The sequence below is a fragment of the Schistocerca piceifrons genome, chromosome 2 (assembly GCF_021461385.2).
Source record: "Schistocerca piceifrons isolate TAMUIC-IGC-003096 chromosome 2, iqSchPice1.1, whole genome shotgun sequence".
Lineage (NCBI taxonomy): Eukaryota > Metazoa > Arthropoda > Insecta > Orthoptera > Acrididae > Schistocerca > Schistocerca piceifrons.
This window is the reverse complement of record NC_060139.1, coordinates 590,672,147-590,691,540: the sequence shown is the minus strand read 5'-3', so window position 1 is coordinate 590,691,540 and position 19,394 is coordinate 590,672,147. Positions and strand designations below refer to the sequence as shown.

At 40.9% G+C, this 19,394-nt stretch overlaps 1 protein-coding gene across 1 annotated transcript in view; it reads left to right on the top strand.

Annotated features, from left to right (window-relative positions):
* Window positions 1-19,394, top strand: part of LOC124776208 (N-sulphoglucosamine sulphohydrolase) — a 119,184-nt gene that overhangs the window by 75,649 nt on the left and 24,141 nt on the right. Inside the window, exons 7-8 of the mRNA XM_047251054.1 lie at window positions 2,304-2,504; window positions 3,305-3,474. Of these exons, the coding sequence (XP_047107010.1) occupies window positions 2,304-2,504; window positions 3,305-3,474 (371 nt within the window). The remainder of the gene's footprint in view (window positions 1-2,303; window positions 2,505-3,304; window positions 3,475-19,394) is intronic.

Below are 19,394 nucleotides of genomic sequence, written 5' to 3'. Positions count from 1 at the left end.
TGCCATTGTGAAGTAATATAGCTTTAAACAAAGCTTGGAGGAGTCTTTAGATAACCTCCAATTAGTTGAATCGTGATTCAGATTCAAATATTTCATCAAGCCATTAATGTCACAGCAAACAGCAAGATTGTTTTTCTTCTGAAAAATGGGAATCAGGTCCCTGTGAACATGTCAATATTGTGAGACCCTGACATCAAGTTGGAAAATATTCCATTGTTGTAGTCTTGACCCTAGAAGTTCTGCATTCTCCTTCAACAAATCAAGGTCTCAAAAGAAAGCACTTAATTCCACTTGACTCAGTCTTTTCAATTTACCATATTTTTTTTATCAAAATAAGATTCATGGGATGTGGAAGTCTTGTTGGATTCGTCTTATTCCACACTATCTTCATTTTCTACATAAGGCCCATAATTTTTTGGTGGGAAAGGAACCAATAAACTAGCTGAATGTGGAATAGATTGAATAGTGGATGGAAGATTAGGGTATTGAACTGTTTCTAGTTTCTTCATTGACAACCCTGCATTTACAGGTGTAGTCAAGCAGAAACTGCAATTATCTCTATGGTTTTTAGAACACTGCCAAGCCATAGGCACTGCAAAAGCCATAGATCATTTTTTTAATTATTTTTCAGCTATTCTCATAGTTTAACTGAACAAGAGTTGCAACATATATGTGGAACCATGATTTATCTTCATCCCATGCCTTCAGATCAAAATAATGCTGATAGGCAATCTCTACAACAGGTGTCAGATTGCATTTAAGATGTTATTTTACCACAAATGCAACCAAACTTAGTCACTGAATTGGCACATTTTCATAGCATTTTAATTTAACAAATTCTACACTTGAAAGGTGCCAGAAAACCGAAATTGCAATGTCAAAAATACGAAATTCCCAGACACAACAACAGTACTAACGTTTATACCCTACAAACATCTGGAGAACATTGTGTTTTGTCATTTAATGGGTGTGAGAACTTTCAAAAATTTATGCAAACTAAAAATGTAAATCTGGAAAAAAAATGGCATGTCATTGTATCTACGAAGCAAGAGCTAATCAGTCATTTTATGGTAATGTCTGAATGCAGCAAATGGAAATAAATAAGAATAAGCTATTTTTTAGACTGAAATATTTTCATTCTTGATCAGTGTTATTTGTAAAAAGTGAGACGTAATATATAGCAGGTTACATTAATTTTCATGTACAAAATCATATTGTTTATGGTTTTACTTTTTATTTTTTATATTTTATTATTTGTGTTAAATTTTCTGTAACGAATAGCCATTGGAACCAACGGTGAGATATTTTCTATGTTGTTGTTGTTGTGGTCTTCAGTCCTGAGACTGGTTTGATGCAGCTCTCCATGCTACTCTATCCTGTGCAAGCTTTTTCATCTCCCAGTACCTACTGCAACCTACATCCTTCTGAATCTGCTTAGTGTATTCATCTCTTGGTCTCCCTCTACGATTTTTACCCTCCACGCTGCCCTCCAATACTAAATTGGTGATCCCTTGATGCCTCAGAACATGTCCTACCAACCGATCCCTTCTTCTGGTCAAGTTGTGCCACAAACTTCTCTTCTCCCCAATCCTATTCAATACTTCCTCATTAGTTATGTGATCTACCCATCTAATCTTCAGCATTCTTCTGTAGCACCACATTTCGAAAGCTTCTATTCTTCTAAAGAAGACAAAATACCTTTTATGTATTATGCATGGTGACAGGCACAAGAATCTGTACGGTTATGAGTGTTTTCCATTTGTAAAGTGTAAGTGCCAGGTATTTGAGAGCTGCAGTATTTATGAAACATAAATACTGATAGTTCCACTTCTGTATTGTACTTCTATAGTTAGAAAACCTATTTATTACCAACAATATTATGAAAAAGAAAGTTGCCACTCACCATATAGCGGAGATGCTGAGTCACAATTTCGCACACATGACTGCAGTCTCAGGCAAATGGCCGAAAGCTTTAATTGTGAGAGTCTTTTGTTGTGCCTATATGCAACTCAGCATCTCCGCTATATGGTGAGCAGCAACTTTCCTTTTCATAATATTGTTACATTCCATCCTTGATTTTCCATTGTTTGACTATTTATAACTAAATGTTACAGGCCATATAGTAATTGATATGGGCAGTGCTTGATTTGTGGTGGTAGGTGCCAGTATGCTGCACCAGTATCTCTGAAGAAAAAAAAGTGTTAAAATAATGTTTTAAGATGTCTAACCCTCTTTTTTACAAATCAAACACTAGGTATGGGTCATTAACAAGTTTAATATACTATATTACTTTATTTCCACAGGTATGGCAGAACCACTGCTGATCAGATCTCCAAATCCTGGAGACAGAAAAAATGAAGTTACATATAAAATGTCAAGTCTGTTGGATATAACTCCAACAATTCTTGACTGGTTTGGAGTTAGCCATTGTGATGAGAATAATAATTATATTTCTTGCCATTCACAGTTCACTGGGCAATCACTGCTGCCCCTTCTCCATGCAGGTTAGTTTTTATCTGTTAAACTTAGCAAAGTCAGTAACTTATGGTAATCATAAATGGATAAAAGATAGATGTATGTACCACAACCAATCACAATGTTTAAGATTATTGATCTTATGACATTAATTAATTAACAACATGTTTTGAGCCACTTGGGCTCATCATCAGGCATCAAGGCAAACAAATAATTTAAATATTATTTATGATACAAATATTATCAGCTAGATTATTACTGATTTCTTGAGCTGCCAGAGTCTTAAATAAGTCCAGAGCATATGCTAGTGACTTATTGCATTCATGTTCCTTGGCTGATGTGGCGGTTGAGCATCTGTCCTAATTTCTGTAGCATTTATTGCACTGATTCTGGTCTTCTTTCATATTATCCAATGTTTTTAAAGTGAGGCTAACTCACCTTGTACCAGCACCTTATTTTTATATTCCTTCAGTGCAGAGACCCCTGTTTCCTTCTCATATAGAATTTACAGCAAGTTCAGATGTAGTGATGATGGAATGACCTCGTATTGAAAGAAATTGTGGAATAGTGAATTGTCTCTTTCTGGACATCACATGAGTTCTTATTATAGATTGTAGTTTCCTACTTCATTTCACAATATAAAACTCTGTTCTACAGATACAGATATTTGCATCCTGCATTTACCTGTAGCCTTGTCTCCTGTTAGAAGAGAGATAAGTGTAAAAATCTTTATCAACTTTGCATATTCCTCACGGTTACTTAGCCTGCATAGAGTCATCCATTGTTATGAATTTTATTCATGTAAATATATTATATTTGTTTTCTCCAGAGCCACCAGAAACTGACAGACCCATTTTTGCAAGTCATTCACATCATGAAGTCACCATGTATTATCCAATGAGGGCAGTGCGGACTAAGCGGTATAAACTGATACATAATATGAACTACAAGATGCCATTTCCAATTGATCAAGATTTCTATTTATCACCAACATTCCAGGTTTGTATAAAGCATTCAGGGCACTATATTCCTGCTGAGGATTAATATTTTACTCTTTAGCACATGTTGATTATTTGTGTATATGCACTTGGGCTTCTCACCATATAGATGGTGCCACAGACAGGAACAAGAAAAAGACTGCAATGGAAAATCCAGGATGGAATAATGACAATTTTATAAAGGGATAGCTGCTACTCACCATATAGCAGAGAGCTGAGTCGCATATGGGCACAACAAAAAGACTGTCAAAGAAAGCTTTTGGCCAAACAAACCTTCATTAGAATCGGACAAACACACACACACACACACACACACACACACACACACACACACACACACACACACACACACATATATATATATATATATATATATATATATATATATATATATATATATATATATATATATATATATATATATATATATATATATATATGTGTGTGTGTATGTGTCTGTCTGTCTTAAGGTAAGTCTTTCTGCTCCCGGAATCGGAATGACTCCTTACCCTCTCCCTTAAAACCCACATCCTTTTTTCTTTCCCTCTCCTTCCCTCACTCCTGATGAAGCAACCAGGGGTTGCGAAAGCTTGAATATTTGTGTGTGTGTTTGTGTTTGTTATTGTGTCTATCAACATACCAGTGCTCCACAAACACAACTCACACATGCAGGACCACAGTCTCTGGCTGCCAAGCCCAGACTGGCCTTGGCAGCTGGTCATGTGTGTGTGAGTTACATTTGCACATGTACGTGTGTTTTGTCAAATTCTGATGAAGGCCTGTTTGGCCAAAAGCTTTGCTTGACAGTCCTTTTGTTGTGCCTACCTGTAGCTCAGCTTCTCTGCTGCATTATGAGCAGGAAATACCCTTTTCATAACACTGTCAAAAAGACTGCTATACATTTAAGCTTTTAGCCAAAAGGTTTTCTTCTAAAGTAGGAAACGTGCATACTTACATTTATGCAAGCACAGCTAATTTATACATCACATGACCACTGCCTCTAGTCACTGAGGCTGGACTGTGAGTAACTGCACCCAATGGAGAAGCAATCTGTGGGTGGTGGGGGTAAGGAGGCGGCTAGGGCAGGGAGGGGGAATGTAGTAGGATAGGGGTAGAGGAGAGTGCACTGTTGCTTGTGGGAGCATACAGAGACATGGTGGGGACAGGGTAAGGCTGCAAGGTGCAGTTGGGTGTGTGAGGAGAGAGGGGGGATTGAGGTGGAGGAGAGCAGAAAAGGAGAGGAGTAGAGGAGGGGAAAAGGACTAGTGGGTATGTTTGTGGAATAGAAGGCTGTGTAATGGTAGAGCTGGGAAGGGGATAGGTAGATGAAGGACAGTGACTAGTGATGGTTGAGAACAGGGGATGTAGGATACATTGTTGCTTTCTTGGATGACAAGAGACAGTGCTGTGTTGGGTTGCATGACACACGTCTCTTCCAGTTGACTCATATGTTGTGTGTGCAACCGATCCTCTCCTTTGGGTCATCAGCTACATCACTCTCACCGTTTAATTCTTCTCCGAAGACCGTATCAGGTTAAAGGGAATAATATTAACCAACTCTCTATTCTTGAAATAAATCATGTACTTGTAGAATCATTGCAGTTCAACAACAATATATTTTCAACTCTCATCCCCAAAGTAACAATTATTCTGTGCAAGCTCCAGCAAGCCAATTGGTTTCAAGACAAATGTCATAATCGACAAAACATCCATACAATTACATATGTGCTGCCCCATGCAGAGCCAAGACATGAAGTAAGAGTCTGTATACAATACACACTTCATCTGTCTATGTAACAATCCTCGTGACACCACAAACAATGGAACATTATACAAACACTCTTTGACTTTTTGATATAAATTCCAAAGCGTGGCTGGTTACCACTTGTCAGGGCCACTCGTCTGACGCATCTCCTGGCTTCTCGTGACAGCTGTCCCTCCTGCACACACAGATATGTGTGGTGCAGTAAAAAGGCTCTCTCACCCTCATCATTAAAATATCAGGTGTTCAAGACAGTGGAGAGCCGAGTGTTTCTAGAATTTACCCTAAAATTCTTGAAGCACTACAATTGTGGGGAGAGTTCCCAATTGTGCAGTCCAGAAAAGCTGGTGCTGACAGAAGGGATCCAGATGGCAGAGACTTTTAAGCAGTCATTAAAGGTAAGCATGTTGTGTTGGGCAGCATGTCCAGCAACCTGGTGTCCAGTTGTCTCTTGGCCACAGTTTGATGGTGGCCGTTAATGTAGAGAGACAACCTGTTGCTTGTCATATCCATGTAGAAGCAGCAGAGTGGTTGCAGTTTAGTTCATGTATCACATGACCACTTTCACAGGTATCCCCGACTTTGATGAGATAGGTGATCCATGTGACCAGACTAGAATAGGTGATGTTGGGAGGATATATGGGACAGGTCTTTCGTTTAGGGCTCTGAGCCATGAAGCAAGGGGTTTGGAACAGAGGTAGAGTAGGGATGGACAAGGATATTATGTTGGTTTGGTGGGTGGCAGAATACCATTCTGGGAGGTGTGGGAAGGATAGTGGGTGGGATATTCCTCATTTCAGGGCATGATGAGAGGTAGTCACAACCCTGACAGAGAATATAACTCATCAAGTTACCTTCCATTAGGAGCATGGGTGCACTGAATGACTGCGATATGACTTTCAAATGATAGAGCACTGCAATGTCATCCTTTTCTTGGAGGCTTTATTCAGCAGCTCTAGATTTTGACTAGTGCCTAGCCATTATCAGTGCTCCATTTCATAGCATCAATGCATGTTCTAGTATGTTAGCCCCCTTTTTTCAGGCTAGTAGAGCAGTCTTGAATGAACTGTGGCAGAAACCCAAACAACAGGGGGCTAATGAACTAGAACATGCATTGATACTACGGAATGGTGCATTGATAATGGCTAGGTACTAGCTGAAATCTAGAGTTGCTGAATAAAGCCTGCAAGAAAAGAATAACTAATTGCTATACTCTATCATTTGAAAGAATGTAATTCAGTTGCTCCAGTCCTGGGTGCTATAGAGTCATGACAGGAGTGCTCCTTTGTGGCCAGATATTGGGAATGTGGGGAGTGGTAGGTGGCTGGAGAGACAAGGCACAGGAAATCTGTTTCTGTCCCTAAAAAGAGGAAGAATCAGCAATGATCGACAGAATGAGGATGCAGAAGGCAATGGAAACCACTGTATTAATGACACATAATATTTATCCACATGACATGTGGCCTGTAATTGAAAAGTGCCATGATGATCTCTCTGTAGGCAAAAGATTCCAGACTAGTCCTTCATTCAGATCTCTATAAGAGATTGCCAGGAGGAGGTGACAATTAGAAAAAGATTAAATAACCAACAAAATAGGAATGTTCTACGAGTCAGGATGTGGAACGTCGAAGTTTGCTGAGGAGAGGGGGAAAGAGAAAGATTGTTGGGAAACTAGTTGGGGACGAAGTTGATTGGCATGTCACAGAACCTCCTGGTCTGGAAGCTGCATCCTGAAGACTTTCTGGTCCCAGTTCTGGATAATTGTTCCTGTAATCCAAGTTGTTTGCCAGCCAGATCCTTTTACAAACGCCAAGGTGCCAGGGTGGAACTTGGAAGTGGGCAGTGGTGGAGCTGGCCATGACATCAGCATGAGCAGGCTCAAGAGGGTTTGGGGTTGCTGCCCATGGAGAATTTCTGCTGCTGGATCTTTGTCCCTCATGAACGTGGATCTATAGCTGCTAAAAAAGAGAGAGAGAGAGAGAGAGAGAGAGAGAGAGAGAGAGAGAGAGAGAGAGTTAGTGATGCCTCAGTGGAGTGATCCCGGAGGTATTTCTTCATATGAAATTTTTGAAAGTGCGGACCATCCTCTCAGCTTCTCCATTACATTGCAGATGGAAGACGGGTGTTGGAAAGTGGCAAATGCCATGCGGGGCACAGAAAGCATGAAACTCCTCGCTACAAAATTGTGGACCATTGTCAGTTATGAGCACTTCCGGCAGACCTTCAACCGCAAAAATTTTTTCTTGGGCTGTGATGGTGGTGCTTGACATGGCATTGCATCGGACAATGTATGGAAGTCCAGAGTAAGTGTCAATGACTATCAAGAAGTTAAGCACAAGCCCAGCAAAATCAAAATGTAACTGTTTCCAAGAGTAAGCACATGGTGGCCAAAAAGCAAATGAATGTCATGGGACTGCCTACTGGCTTTGGCAGGATGTACATGTTCAGGTGAGTTGTTTAATCTCCTAGTTCATGCCCAGCCAGTAACAGAACCTATGAGACAGGAGTTTCATTCAGGATACCCCCTCCCCAGTTGCCATGGTGCAATAGTCACAGGACATGCTGATATAAAGAATGAGGAATGACTACCCATGTGTGTCCGTTGTCAGAAATGAGCAGAATTAGTCAATCAATCATCATGAGCTGATGGCAGACACTAAAGAACTTACAGAATGCAGTGGAACCCTGGGGGTTGCCGTTCAGGCCACCCATGAAGTATGTTATTGCAGACTTGTTAGAGGACCTCATTGTTACCAGTTCCTTCTGCTTCCCTGGGAGCTGGTAACACCAAAGAACCCATTGGTGGCTTATGCTTCTTTGTTGATGTGAAAACACAGAATGTTTTCTTTGTCAAACTCTGGATCACGTCCCCATGGAAGGCGGCAGAGGACATCAGCATTTGCATCCTCAGTTGTTTTGCAGAAGTGAATCTCATACTGGTAGCATGCCAAAAATAAAGTCCAGCTGTGGAGGCAGTGGGCAGTCCGGTCTGGAATTTTTGCTGCTTGATTGAATAAGGAGATCAGTGGTTTATGACCCATGATGAGGCGACACTTACACGAGTAGTGCCATACACAAAAGCATGGAATTTCTTTAATGTGAAGATGATGGCCAGCAATTCATTTTCTACTTGGGAGTACCTGTATTGTGTGTCAGTCAATATTTTTGATGCATAGGGCAAAGGGTGTGCAGAGCCATCTGCTTCCCTGTGTCACATCTGTTGCAATAACTATCTGCTTTGTTGGATCAAATTGTGTAAGGCATGGGGCCATCACAACTGGAATTTCAATCAATGGAAGGAATACTCACAAGCTGGTGTCCACTGGAAAGGCACCCCTTTCTACATTATTGGGACAAGGGGGTAGTGTCTGTTGCTGCTGTGGGTAAGAACTTTCCGCAGTATGATAACTTCTCCAGAAAGGAATGAAGCTGTGTAAGCAAAAGGAATGAAGCTGCATAAGCGTTGTTGTTCTGGGGAGTTTGATAATGGTTTCAACATGTTTGTCCAGTGGACAAATGCCAGAGCTGGAAATGATGTGGCTGAGGTACTCAGTCTCAGGTTGAAAAAACAACTTTTTCTTTTCTGCATTTTAGGCAAGCCTCCCTTAAGACACTAAATAAAGATTTCAGATTGAGAAGGTGTTCGTCTGTGGTTCCCCCAGTGACAATGATGTCATCTAAATAGTTAATACACTAATTCACTTTGAGTACCAATTGTTCCAAAAACCATTGAAAAATGGCGGTGGTACTTGCTAGCCAAACATTAGGCATTTCAAACTGTACAACCCATATGGCATGTTAAGAGTAAGAAACTGTTGAGCTTTTGCATCAAGAGGAAGTTGGAGGTATGCACCTGCTAGGTATATTTTAGAGAAGAAGTTTCCACCTTTTAAATTGGACCATAATTCTTCCTGTTTTGGAATGGGGTATGTCTCAGTCTCTGATTGAATGTTGACGGTTACTTTAACATTGCCGCACAGGTGGATCTTCCCCGATGGCTTTTGCACTATGACTAATGGGGTAGCCCATTGACTAGAAGGAATAGGTTGTACAACTCCAGTTGCAGTTAAGTGATCCAACTCTTCCTTTGTTTGAGAACTAATGGAACGCCACAGGCTGGAAAGTACCATTACCATGCACTACATGTCAGTGCAATGTGCACCTGAAAATCCTCAAGTTCTGAGGTGAACAGGTCCTCATAATCCCTGCAATGTCTCTCTAGGTCTGAGTACAGAACATCTTTGGAGACTAAATTCACAGAATCGTCTATTGAAAATCCAAATTTCTGAAAAGAGACCAAACAAGTTTTCAGCTGAATCACAGTTAATGACTAAGAAGGTAATGTGGTGGGTGACATTATGATATGTCATTGCCAGTTCGATTTGACCACATACTGAAATGGTATGTTTATTATACGCTATTAGTTGTCTGTTTTTTGCAAGGAGGAGCTTCAAGTTTTAAATAGATAGCATAATTCAGGATGCTCGTGGCTGCACTGTGTCTACTTGTAATTGAACTGGTTTCTCTGTAATTTTAACTTCTACGAAAAGCTTATTGGAGGTTTCTTGATGGTGTATAGCAACTACCACATTAACATCCATCTGTTTGAGAGGAGTTTTTCTTGCCTGATGGAACTTGTGACATACAGAGCTAAATGGCTGTTGGAAGAACATTTTTGGCAGTAGGCCCATCTGTCAGGATAGTCTTTGGATTGATGTTTTTTAAACATTGGATAATGGTATGGCGTCTCACCTGTACTGTTGCTATGTCCAAGTTGCCACTGATGTGGCCATTGGCTTCTGGATCAGATAGGTTCACATTAATAGTTGCTACATCAACCCATAACTCTAGCTTCTTGCGTGCTGCTCATTTGATTCTGAAGCTTTATGCTAAGTCCAAAACTTTCCCTAATGATGGGTCTTTGAGTTGAAGTGCCTCATGCCAGAAATCCCTATCTGGAGTACTTCGGACGATCATGTCGCTGATCGCTTCTTCTGCATACAACTCCTTACTTTTAGGGGTATGAAATGACTTTTCTGCCCTACGCCTTGCAACTCCACAGCTCATTCTCTATGAGTCTGGTTTGGCTGGTTCTGCATTGGTAAAAGGCTACCCAGGATGAAATAACACAGGTGTGCTGCTGGCAATACTTAGTCAGCAATGAGCAAATATTTGAAAAGGTTTAGATGAGGGGGCCAGTTTGTACAGCAGTAAGTAAATGTCAGGTTTTGACCAAGATGAAAACAAAGATTTCATGAGGATGGCATCAGTTAAGTTGAATACATGGAAATGCTCCAGTAATCTTGATTCGTAGGCTTTGCAACCCTCCAGTAAGCCTTGAAGAAGTGGTTGGAGGGTGATCAGTAGCAGTTTCTGGTTCTCATCCTTCTGATGAATAAGTTGCATGAGTACAGCTTCCAATGTAGATAATTGCTGACTTGTCACTGTTTTATTGTGTTATAACCAGGAATAATACAATGAATATATCATGGCTCCACAATTTGTTAGCACAACATTGATACAAATAATTCCGTCCCCAAGTGCAAAGTAGCAAGTGAAAAATAATATAAATTGATGGTGATTATACCAACATCCAGGAAGTGCAAGTGGAATGTGGAATTACAGTGAAAATCACAAGTCCATTGTCTAGTAAGCCTAGTGAATGTGGAAGTTCAAGTCCAATATGGCAGTCAGATTTAAGTCCAGAGTGCAGCCAAGCCGACATCGAGGAGAATGTGTACTGGTCCAAGAGAACAAACAGTGCACGGCAATGTAGCTCTTCTGAGTTGTGGAGCAAAACACAGCAATGAGAACTGGCTTGTAGACATTGGTGGCAGCATTAAGTAAGGCTCCAAGCAGCTGAAGTCACTATATATTCTGGGCGATCAGTCAGTGTGTGTTTTGGGTTGCCAATCCCTGTGGCTTGAAGGATGCTTGCATGAAGATGGCCTGCGATGCCAGCAATGGGCCATGCATAGAGAAGTACAGCCAAAGATGAGTTTCTCGGGCGCGAGTAATGGAGCATGCTGGTGCATGGTGTGGATATCACAAATTCAGTACAAGTAGGAAGATAGGGCAGAGAGTGAGTTACTGTGAACAGTTCAGTGATAGGGTTGTTCACCTCAGAATCAACAGCAAATTAACACCACCAGCAATAGTTTGGTTATACATGGCAATGTTGCAAGCAGAAGATGAAGAGGTAGAGAAAGCATCAAAAGGATAATTCAGTGTATAAAGGCAGATGGAAATCTAACACTCATGGGAGACTAGAATGTGGTTGTAGGTGCAGAAGTAGAAGAAAGGGTTATGGGAGAATGTGGGTCTGGTAGTGGGAAAGAGAGAGGAGAAAGGCTAATTAAGTTGTGCAATAAATTTCAACTAATAACAGAGAATACTCTGTTTAAGAATCACAAAAGGAGGAGGTATACTCGGAAAATGCTAGGAGAAACAGGAAGATTCCAGTTAGATTATATTAGGATCAGGCAGAGATTCCAAAATCAAATATTGGAGTATAAGGCGTACCCAGGAGGTATAAACTCAGGTCATAATTTAGTAATGCTGAAGAGTAGTCTGAAGTTTAAGAAACTAGTCAGGAAGAATCTGTGCAAAGAACTAGGTTATGGAAGTACTAAGGAATGAGAGAAAACACTTGAAGTTCTCTGAGACTATAGGTACTTTGATGACAAGTAGATCTGTAGGCAGTTCAGTTGAAGAGGAGTGGACATCCCTAAAAAGGGCAGTAACAGAATTTGGAAACAAAAACACAGGTACAAGAAAGGTAACAGTGAAGAAACTGTGGGTAACAGAAGAAATACTTCAGTTGATTAACGAAGAAAAGGAAGTACAAAAGTGTTCAGGGAATTAAGGAATCCATAAGTACGAGTCACTTAGGAATGAAATAAACCAGAAGTGCAGGGAAGACAAGATGAAATGCCTACGTGAAAAATATGAAGAAATAAAAAAATGATTGTTAGGACTGACTCAGCATATAGAAAAGTCAAAATAACCTTCAGTGAAATTAAACAAAAGGGTGGTAACATTAAGAGTGCAATAGGAGTTCCACCGTTAAATGCAAAGGACAGAGTGGATACATGGAAAGAGTACATTGAAAGCCCCTGTTAGGGGGAGGCCTTGTTTGATGATGTGATAGAAGAAGGAACAGGAGTCAACAGGGAAAAGATAGGTGAGCTAATATTACAGTCAGAATCTAAAAGAATGTTGGATGACTTAAGATCAAGTAAGACAGAAGGGATTGATAACATTCCATCAGAATTTCTAAAATCATTGGGGCAAGTGGCAACTGACTTCTCGCATTTGTGTGTAGAACATATGAAATTGGCAACGTACCATCAGACTTCCAGAAAAACATCGTCTATATAAATGTGAAGGCAGCAAAAGCTGGTGAGTGCACAAATTATCACACAATCAGCTGAATAGCTCATGCATCCACGTTGGTAACAAGAATAATACGCAGAAGAATGGAAAAGAAAATTGAGGACCTGTTAGATGATCAGTTTGGCTTTAGGAAATGAAAAGGCACCAGAGGGGCAGTTCTGATATTGCAATCAATAATGGAAGCAAGACTGAACCTGCCAGGTTAACCGAGAGTGCTAATGTGGTGCTTCCTGGACTCGGGTAGGCGCGCCGGCCCCGGATCGAATCCGCCCGGCAGATTAACGACGTGGGCCGATGTGTCGGCCAGCCTGGATGTGATTTTTAGGCGGTTTTCCACATCCTGCTAGGTAAATACTGGGCTGGTCCCCACACCCTGCCTCAGTTGCACGACATGCAGACATTTGTAACACTTTCACACTATTTCATGATTTAACTAGATGCGGACAGCTTGGGTACACTGATTCCATCCTGGGGGGTATGGGGTGGCAGCAGAAAGGGCATCTGGCCACCCCTTTAAATTAACCTGCGGACATTGCAGGACAAAGGCGCAAGTGAAAGAAAGAAAGAATGGAAGCAAGACTAGAGAAAAATCAAGACACGTTCATAGGATCTGTTGACCTGGAAAAACCATTTGATGGTATAAAATGGTGTAAGATGTTGGAAATTCTGGGAAAACAGTGGTAAGCTATAGGGAAAGATGGGTAGTATACCATATACACAAGAATCAAGAGGGAATACTGAGACTGGAAAGCCCTGAACAAAGTACTCAGATTAAAAAGGGTGTAAGACAAGGATTGTAGTCTTTTGACCTTAGTTTCAAGCTATACATCGAAGAAGCAACGACAGATGTAAAAGGAAGGTTCATGAGTGGGCTTAAAATGTGAGGTGAAAGGATATCAATCAGAAGGGCATTGAGAACAATAAGTTTGCCATCTTTATCTACTTCTTGGTAAACTGGATGTTTTCATGGATGGAATTCACATGTTTTAAGAAATTCTGTAGTTTTTTGGATCCATGTAACCAAATGATGAAAGTATCATCAACGAACTGAAAGAAACAGACAGGTATCAGTTCAGTAGTTTCCAGTGTTCCATTCTTGAAGTATTCAATGAGAAATTTGCTGAAACTGGCGAGAGAGAGCTGCCCTTAGCTATGCCAAGAGTATGTTCATAGTATTGTCAGTTGAAAACAAAATAAGTCTATGTCAGAACATATTGAAAAACCTATGTCAGTTCAGAGCTGAACTTCTCGCTCATTTGTTTTATGGAGTCATCCAAAGGTACTCAAGTGAAAAGTGACACAACATCAAAGCTGACCATAATTTTGCAATGATGCAGCCTTAGCTCTTTCAGCCAGCATATAGAATCACTGGAGTTTTGTATGTGATGTGTCAACTTATCAACATGGTGATCCAAGAGGTAAGAGAAATTCTTTGCCCATGGATATATTGGTGCCCCAATGTTGTTCACTATTGGTCATATGCCTTTCTCTTTTTCCTTTTCTTCTCTGAAGTGTGAAGTGCTGTCCTTTCTGTTTCAAGATGTTGCCTCGTGATGGAGCTGAGCTGGTGAGAATTCTGCAGGTTTCCAATGAATTTCCTGTGTTCTATTTCTTGCTACTCATTGGATAGCCTGCTCCACAGTGCTCACAATCTCTGTGATTGGAAGATATGTATATGTTGCTGCAACTTTCAGCTCTCTCTCCAGTGTTGCTGTTAGTGCATCATCCAGTGATTTTCATGTGAGATTGATCACAGTGCACCTATTGTTTGCATCTTCTTGCAACTGCTCAGCTGGAAATGGAGAAAACTTTGCAATATGTATCTCAGTTGATTTCTTGTATGTCCAATCTGACTGGGCCCAGATGACTCTATCAACCCACTCCCATGAATCTGCAGAGAGTATAGAGATAATCTGCAGATGAAGTATCAAGAGCTCTCTGGCATTACCATTGAACTGTCATTGAGTGAAGCAGATCCTTTCCCTGACCGGGGCAGATTGAAGGTCATTCCTACAGTCACCAAAGTGGTGCCTCACACACATACCCTTGCAGCTAACCACATAAAATGAAGAGCCAGTCCGGTCTTGGTCAGGAAAAGGATTCGCTTCACTCAATGAGAGCTCAATATTAGCACCAGAAAGCTCTTAATGCTTCCTTTGCAGATATCCTCTATACTCTCTGCAGATTCATGGAAATGTGTCAATGGTGCAGCTGGGCCCAATTGGATTTGATGTACAAGAAACCAGCTGAGAGACAAATCACCAAGTTTTCTCTGTTTCCAGCTATGCAGTCAAAAGAAGATGCTGTGATCAGTATCATGGGAACACCAATGGATGGCGCATGAAAGGCACTACTGGAGAATGGACTGAATGTTGAACCAACACTTATATCTCTTCCATCCACTGAGATTGTGAACACTGTGGAGCAGGGTATCCAAGGATCAGGAAACCTGGAAAATTCTAAACAACCAGGTCCACCATGAAGCAACATCTCCAAAACTGAGAGGACAGCACCTCACATCCTCAGAGAAGACACAGAAATTGTTTTCCTTCTAGCCAATAAGAGAAATGCTGTGGTTCTCCCCCACTGCAACTACTATGAGCTAGAGCCTCTGGGTGATCCAGCATACATGAAAATATCAGCAGATTCAACCAAGAAAATGCAGGAAATCACTTCTGCCCTCTTAAAGAATGGGATGCTCACTGATGATATCACCAAATCGCTTTTCCATCACACTGCTGTACAACCCAAATTGTAGGGCCTGTCAAAGACCCACACAGAAGGCATGTGACCAATAGTGAACAAAATTAGGGCACCAACATATTCCTTGGTGAGGCATCTGGCTTATCTCTTGGGCCCTCACACTGGAAAATCCCCACACATACGATATTCAAGTAAATTCATCTGCTGGCTATAGAAGCTAAGGCTCTGGGAGTCTGACATGATGATCAGCTTTGATGTCATCTCACTTTTCACTTCAGTCCCTCTGGAAGACTTCATAAAATGAATCAGTGAAAAGTTTGGCCCTGAGATGATGTAGTGCTTTAGACATGTTCTGCCATTCTTATGCTGTTTTCAATGGACAGTACCGTGAGCAGATCCTTGGTGCCAGTTGTAGCAAATCTGTTTGTGGACTACTTCAAGGACAGAGCACTGGAAACTACTGAACTACAACCTACTTGTTTCTTTCAGTATGTTGATGACACTTTGTCATTTGGCTACATAGACCCAAAAAAACTACATAATTTCTTAGAACATCTGAGATCCATACATAGTCATAGTTCAGCATAGGCCCAATGGCTCCCTTGTCCACAATGTATACTGTTAGCCAATTCTAACGGATTTTTATCTCCTTGTCTCCAGCTGCAACCATCCCTCACAGAAGAAATGTGAGCTTAACATGCTAGTACACAGGGCATTTCCATCTCAGACAAAGTCTGAGTGCAGAGCTACAGCACCTGGAATCTGTGTTCAACAAGAATGGATGTAGCACCAACAGATATGGAAGCTCTGCAGTGCAAGAGTCCCAAGTGCCCACCAGCCAAAACATAAGCTTTATTAGGAACAATGAAAGATGACCTGGGTCAAAAAAAAAAAGGTGGTGTATCGAGTTCTGTGTTAATGCAGAAAGACTTACATTGGGCAAATGACAGGAACAACTGAAGAGCTTAATGTATAAATGTGAGTGTCACACCTGTTTACTGCAGCCCAACAAGTCTGCAATAGCAGACTGCTGCATTGAAAATGGACATAAAATGAACTACCAGAGAACAAGAGTCCTGGCCACCACTAATAAATTTTGGGACTGCATTTTCAAAGAAGGAATTGAAATTTGTGTGACTGACAATTTAAGCAACAGGGACACTGGATTCCATCTGAGCAAGGTACTGGAGGCAATATTATGCTCCATCAAAACAAAATGTGACACCTGGATTTGAGATGCAACAGGGACAGTGGGCAGAATGCAATTGGTACTCTCCCCTCCACTGTGGCAGCTGCACATGGCCCCACAACAATGTATGGTGTGGGGCTGGAGCAGATGGTATGCGTACCATGAGCCCACAGCAGACAATTCATTCCATCAGCAGCACCTGATGACGGCGGAATGGTTGTCCGCTGAAATATCATTAGCTTTCGACAATTTGACATGACAGAACACCCAAGAACCATGGAAAAAAATTAATTCTTCTTTTTTGTGACCTTGTCCTGTATCTTCAGGGGCCTAGGAAGTTAATCCAGGTTTGACTGTGATAGTGACAGAGGGTGTTCAGGTGGCTTTTGGTCACAGTCCCTCGCCCAAGAGACAAAATTTGTATACCCCATCAGTCTGTGTGTAATGTTATCTCATGTGAAAGAGTGAAGAAGTTTTCAAAATGTTTGTGAGTGATGTAATTGAAGAAGGACTTGGGTATCAACCTGATACACACCTAGCTGGATGTGGTAAATCATCTAAAAGCCACAGCCAGGCAGGCCGTCATACAATGGCCCTCGTCGCTAATTCTCAATCCTCGATGTAGATTCAGTCTGGGGTAGGTGCAGACCCTCAAATCCTGGAAGTGGCATGCTGACACATGTAACTATCCAAGTGGGTCAGTGATGACATATTCACTATTAGTAGTAATGCTTTTGTAATGTTATAATGGGTACTTGCATATTCAAGAAAACAGAAAGTTTCAAATTTAAGAAACTATTCAACATTGTATGTTTTCTTACATAGTTTTTTTAATGGAATGTGCAAATGTCTGCTAAAGTGCTTAATTATTGTGATTATTAACATTTACAGAGATTTCAGTGCGAAAGTTACATTATTTGATACAACCAAATACCTTGAAAACCATGTTAAAGATTATTAACCACTGGACTGTTTACAATTTGAATAAATGTAGCCACAATAGGTAGCGTTTTTCTATTCAGTAATTTTGTGATCTGCATATGTAAACTGTATTACATTAGTACATTATTATCTTCTTGGATTTGAAATTATTGTTTGAAACAGAATGGAAACGTGTGTACACAGAATTACAAATTATCCAGTTTCATGATCTTGCAAATGAAATAGTATACCCAACTTGATGATTTACAGAACATTCAATTGTTCCAAATAGCATTTTGATGATGAGTAGGAACTGTGAAAGGAATAAAAACAATTGTGAGTATAAAATAAAACAATAGAAGATACAATGTCTGGAATAATTCATGAAAGATCTTGTATCACATGCTGCTGTACAAAATCTAAGGATCTTACATTATATGAATGTCTTCCCATAGTGCATCTCGCTAGGCATTTATAAATTATCTGCTATTATTACTCCTCCCACAATCTTTAAAATGCTAAATAGATTCTTAACAACATATATGTTGACACAAAGACAATTTACTTAAAATTACTACATGGTCATTACATTCTCATATGCTAAGGGAGAGTAGATTGCCAACTTTTATTACTGGGAGTTAGTACTATTTTTGTGATATTTTAAGTAACTGAAACTGAAGTTGAGTTTTTCGATATGGCCCAATCCCGATTTTATGTCAGGCTGAGATGCAATATACACTATGTGATCAATAGTATTCAGACACCCCCATAAATATACATTTTTCATATTAGGTGCATTATGCTGCCACTTACTGCCAGGTACTCCATATCAGCGACCTTAGTAATAATTAGACATTGTGAGAGAGCTGAATGGGGTGCTCCGTGGAACTCATGGACTTCGAATGTGATCAGGTGATTGGGTGTCACTTGTATCATATGTCTGTATGTGAGATTTCCGCACTCCTAAACATCCCTAGGTCCACTGTTTCCAATGTGATAGTGAAATGGAAACGTGAAGGGACACATACAGCACAAAATTGTATGGGCCGACCTCGTCTGTTTACTGACGGAGACTGCTGGCAGTTGAAGAGGGTTGTAATGTGTAATAGACATACATTTATCCAGACCATCACACAGGAATTCCAAACTGCATGAGGATCAACTGGAAGTACTATGACAGTTAGGTGGGACGCGAGAAAACTTGGACTTCTTAGTCAAGTGGCTGCTTATAAGCCCCACATCTTGCCAGTAAATGCCAAACAATGCTTCGCTTGGTGTAAGGAGCATAAACATTGGACGATTGAATAGTGGAAAAATGTTGTGTGGGTTGACGAATCATGGCGCACAATGTGGCGATCCGATGGCAGTGTGTGGGTATGGCGAATACCCGGTGAACGTCATCTGCCAGCATGTGTAGTGCCAACTGTAAAATTCGGAGGCAGTGGTGTTACGGTGTGGTCGTGTTTTTCATGGAGGTGGCTTGCACCCCTTATTGTTTTGCATGGCACATCACAGCAAAGGGCTACATTGATGTTTTAAGCACTTTCTTGCTTCCCAGTGTTGAAGAGCAATTTATGGATGGCAATTACATCATTCAACACAATCGCGCACCTGTTCATAATCCACGGCCTGAGGCAGAGTGGTTACATGACAATAACATCCCTGCACAGCACTGGCCTGCACAGAGTCCTAACCTGAATCCTATAGAACACCTTTGTGATGTTCTTGAATGCTAACTTCATGCCAGGCCTCACTTACCTACTTTGATACCTCACCTCAGTGCAGCACTCTGTGAAGAATGGGCTGCCATTCCCCAAGAAACCTTCCAGCTCCTGATTGAGTGTATGGCACCTGATTGAACGTATGCCTGTGAGAGTGGAAGCTGTCATCAAGGCTAAGGGTTGGCCAACAGCATACTGAATTCCAGCATTACCGATGGAGGGCGCCACGA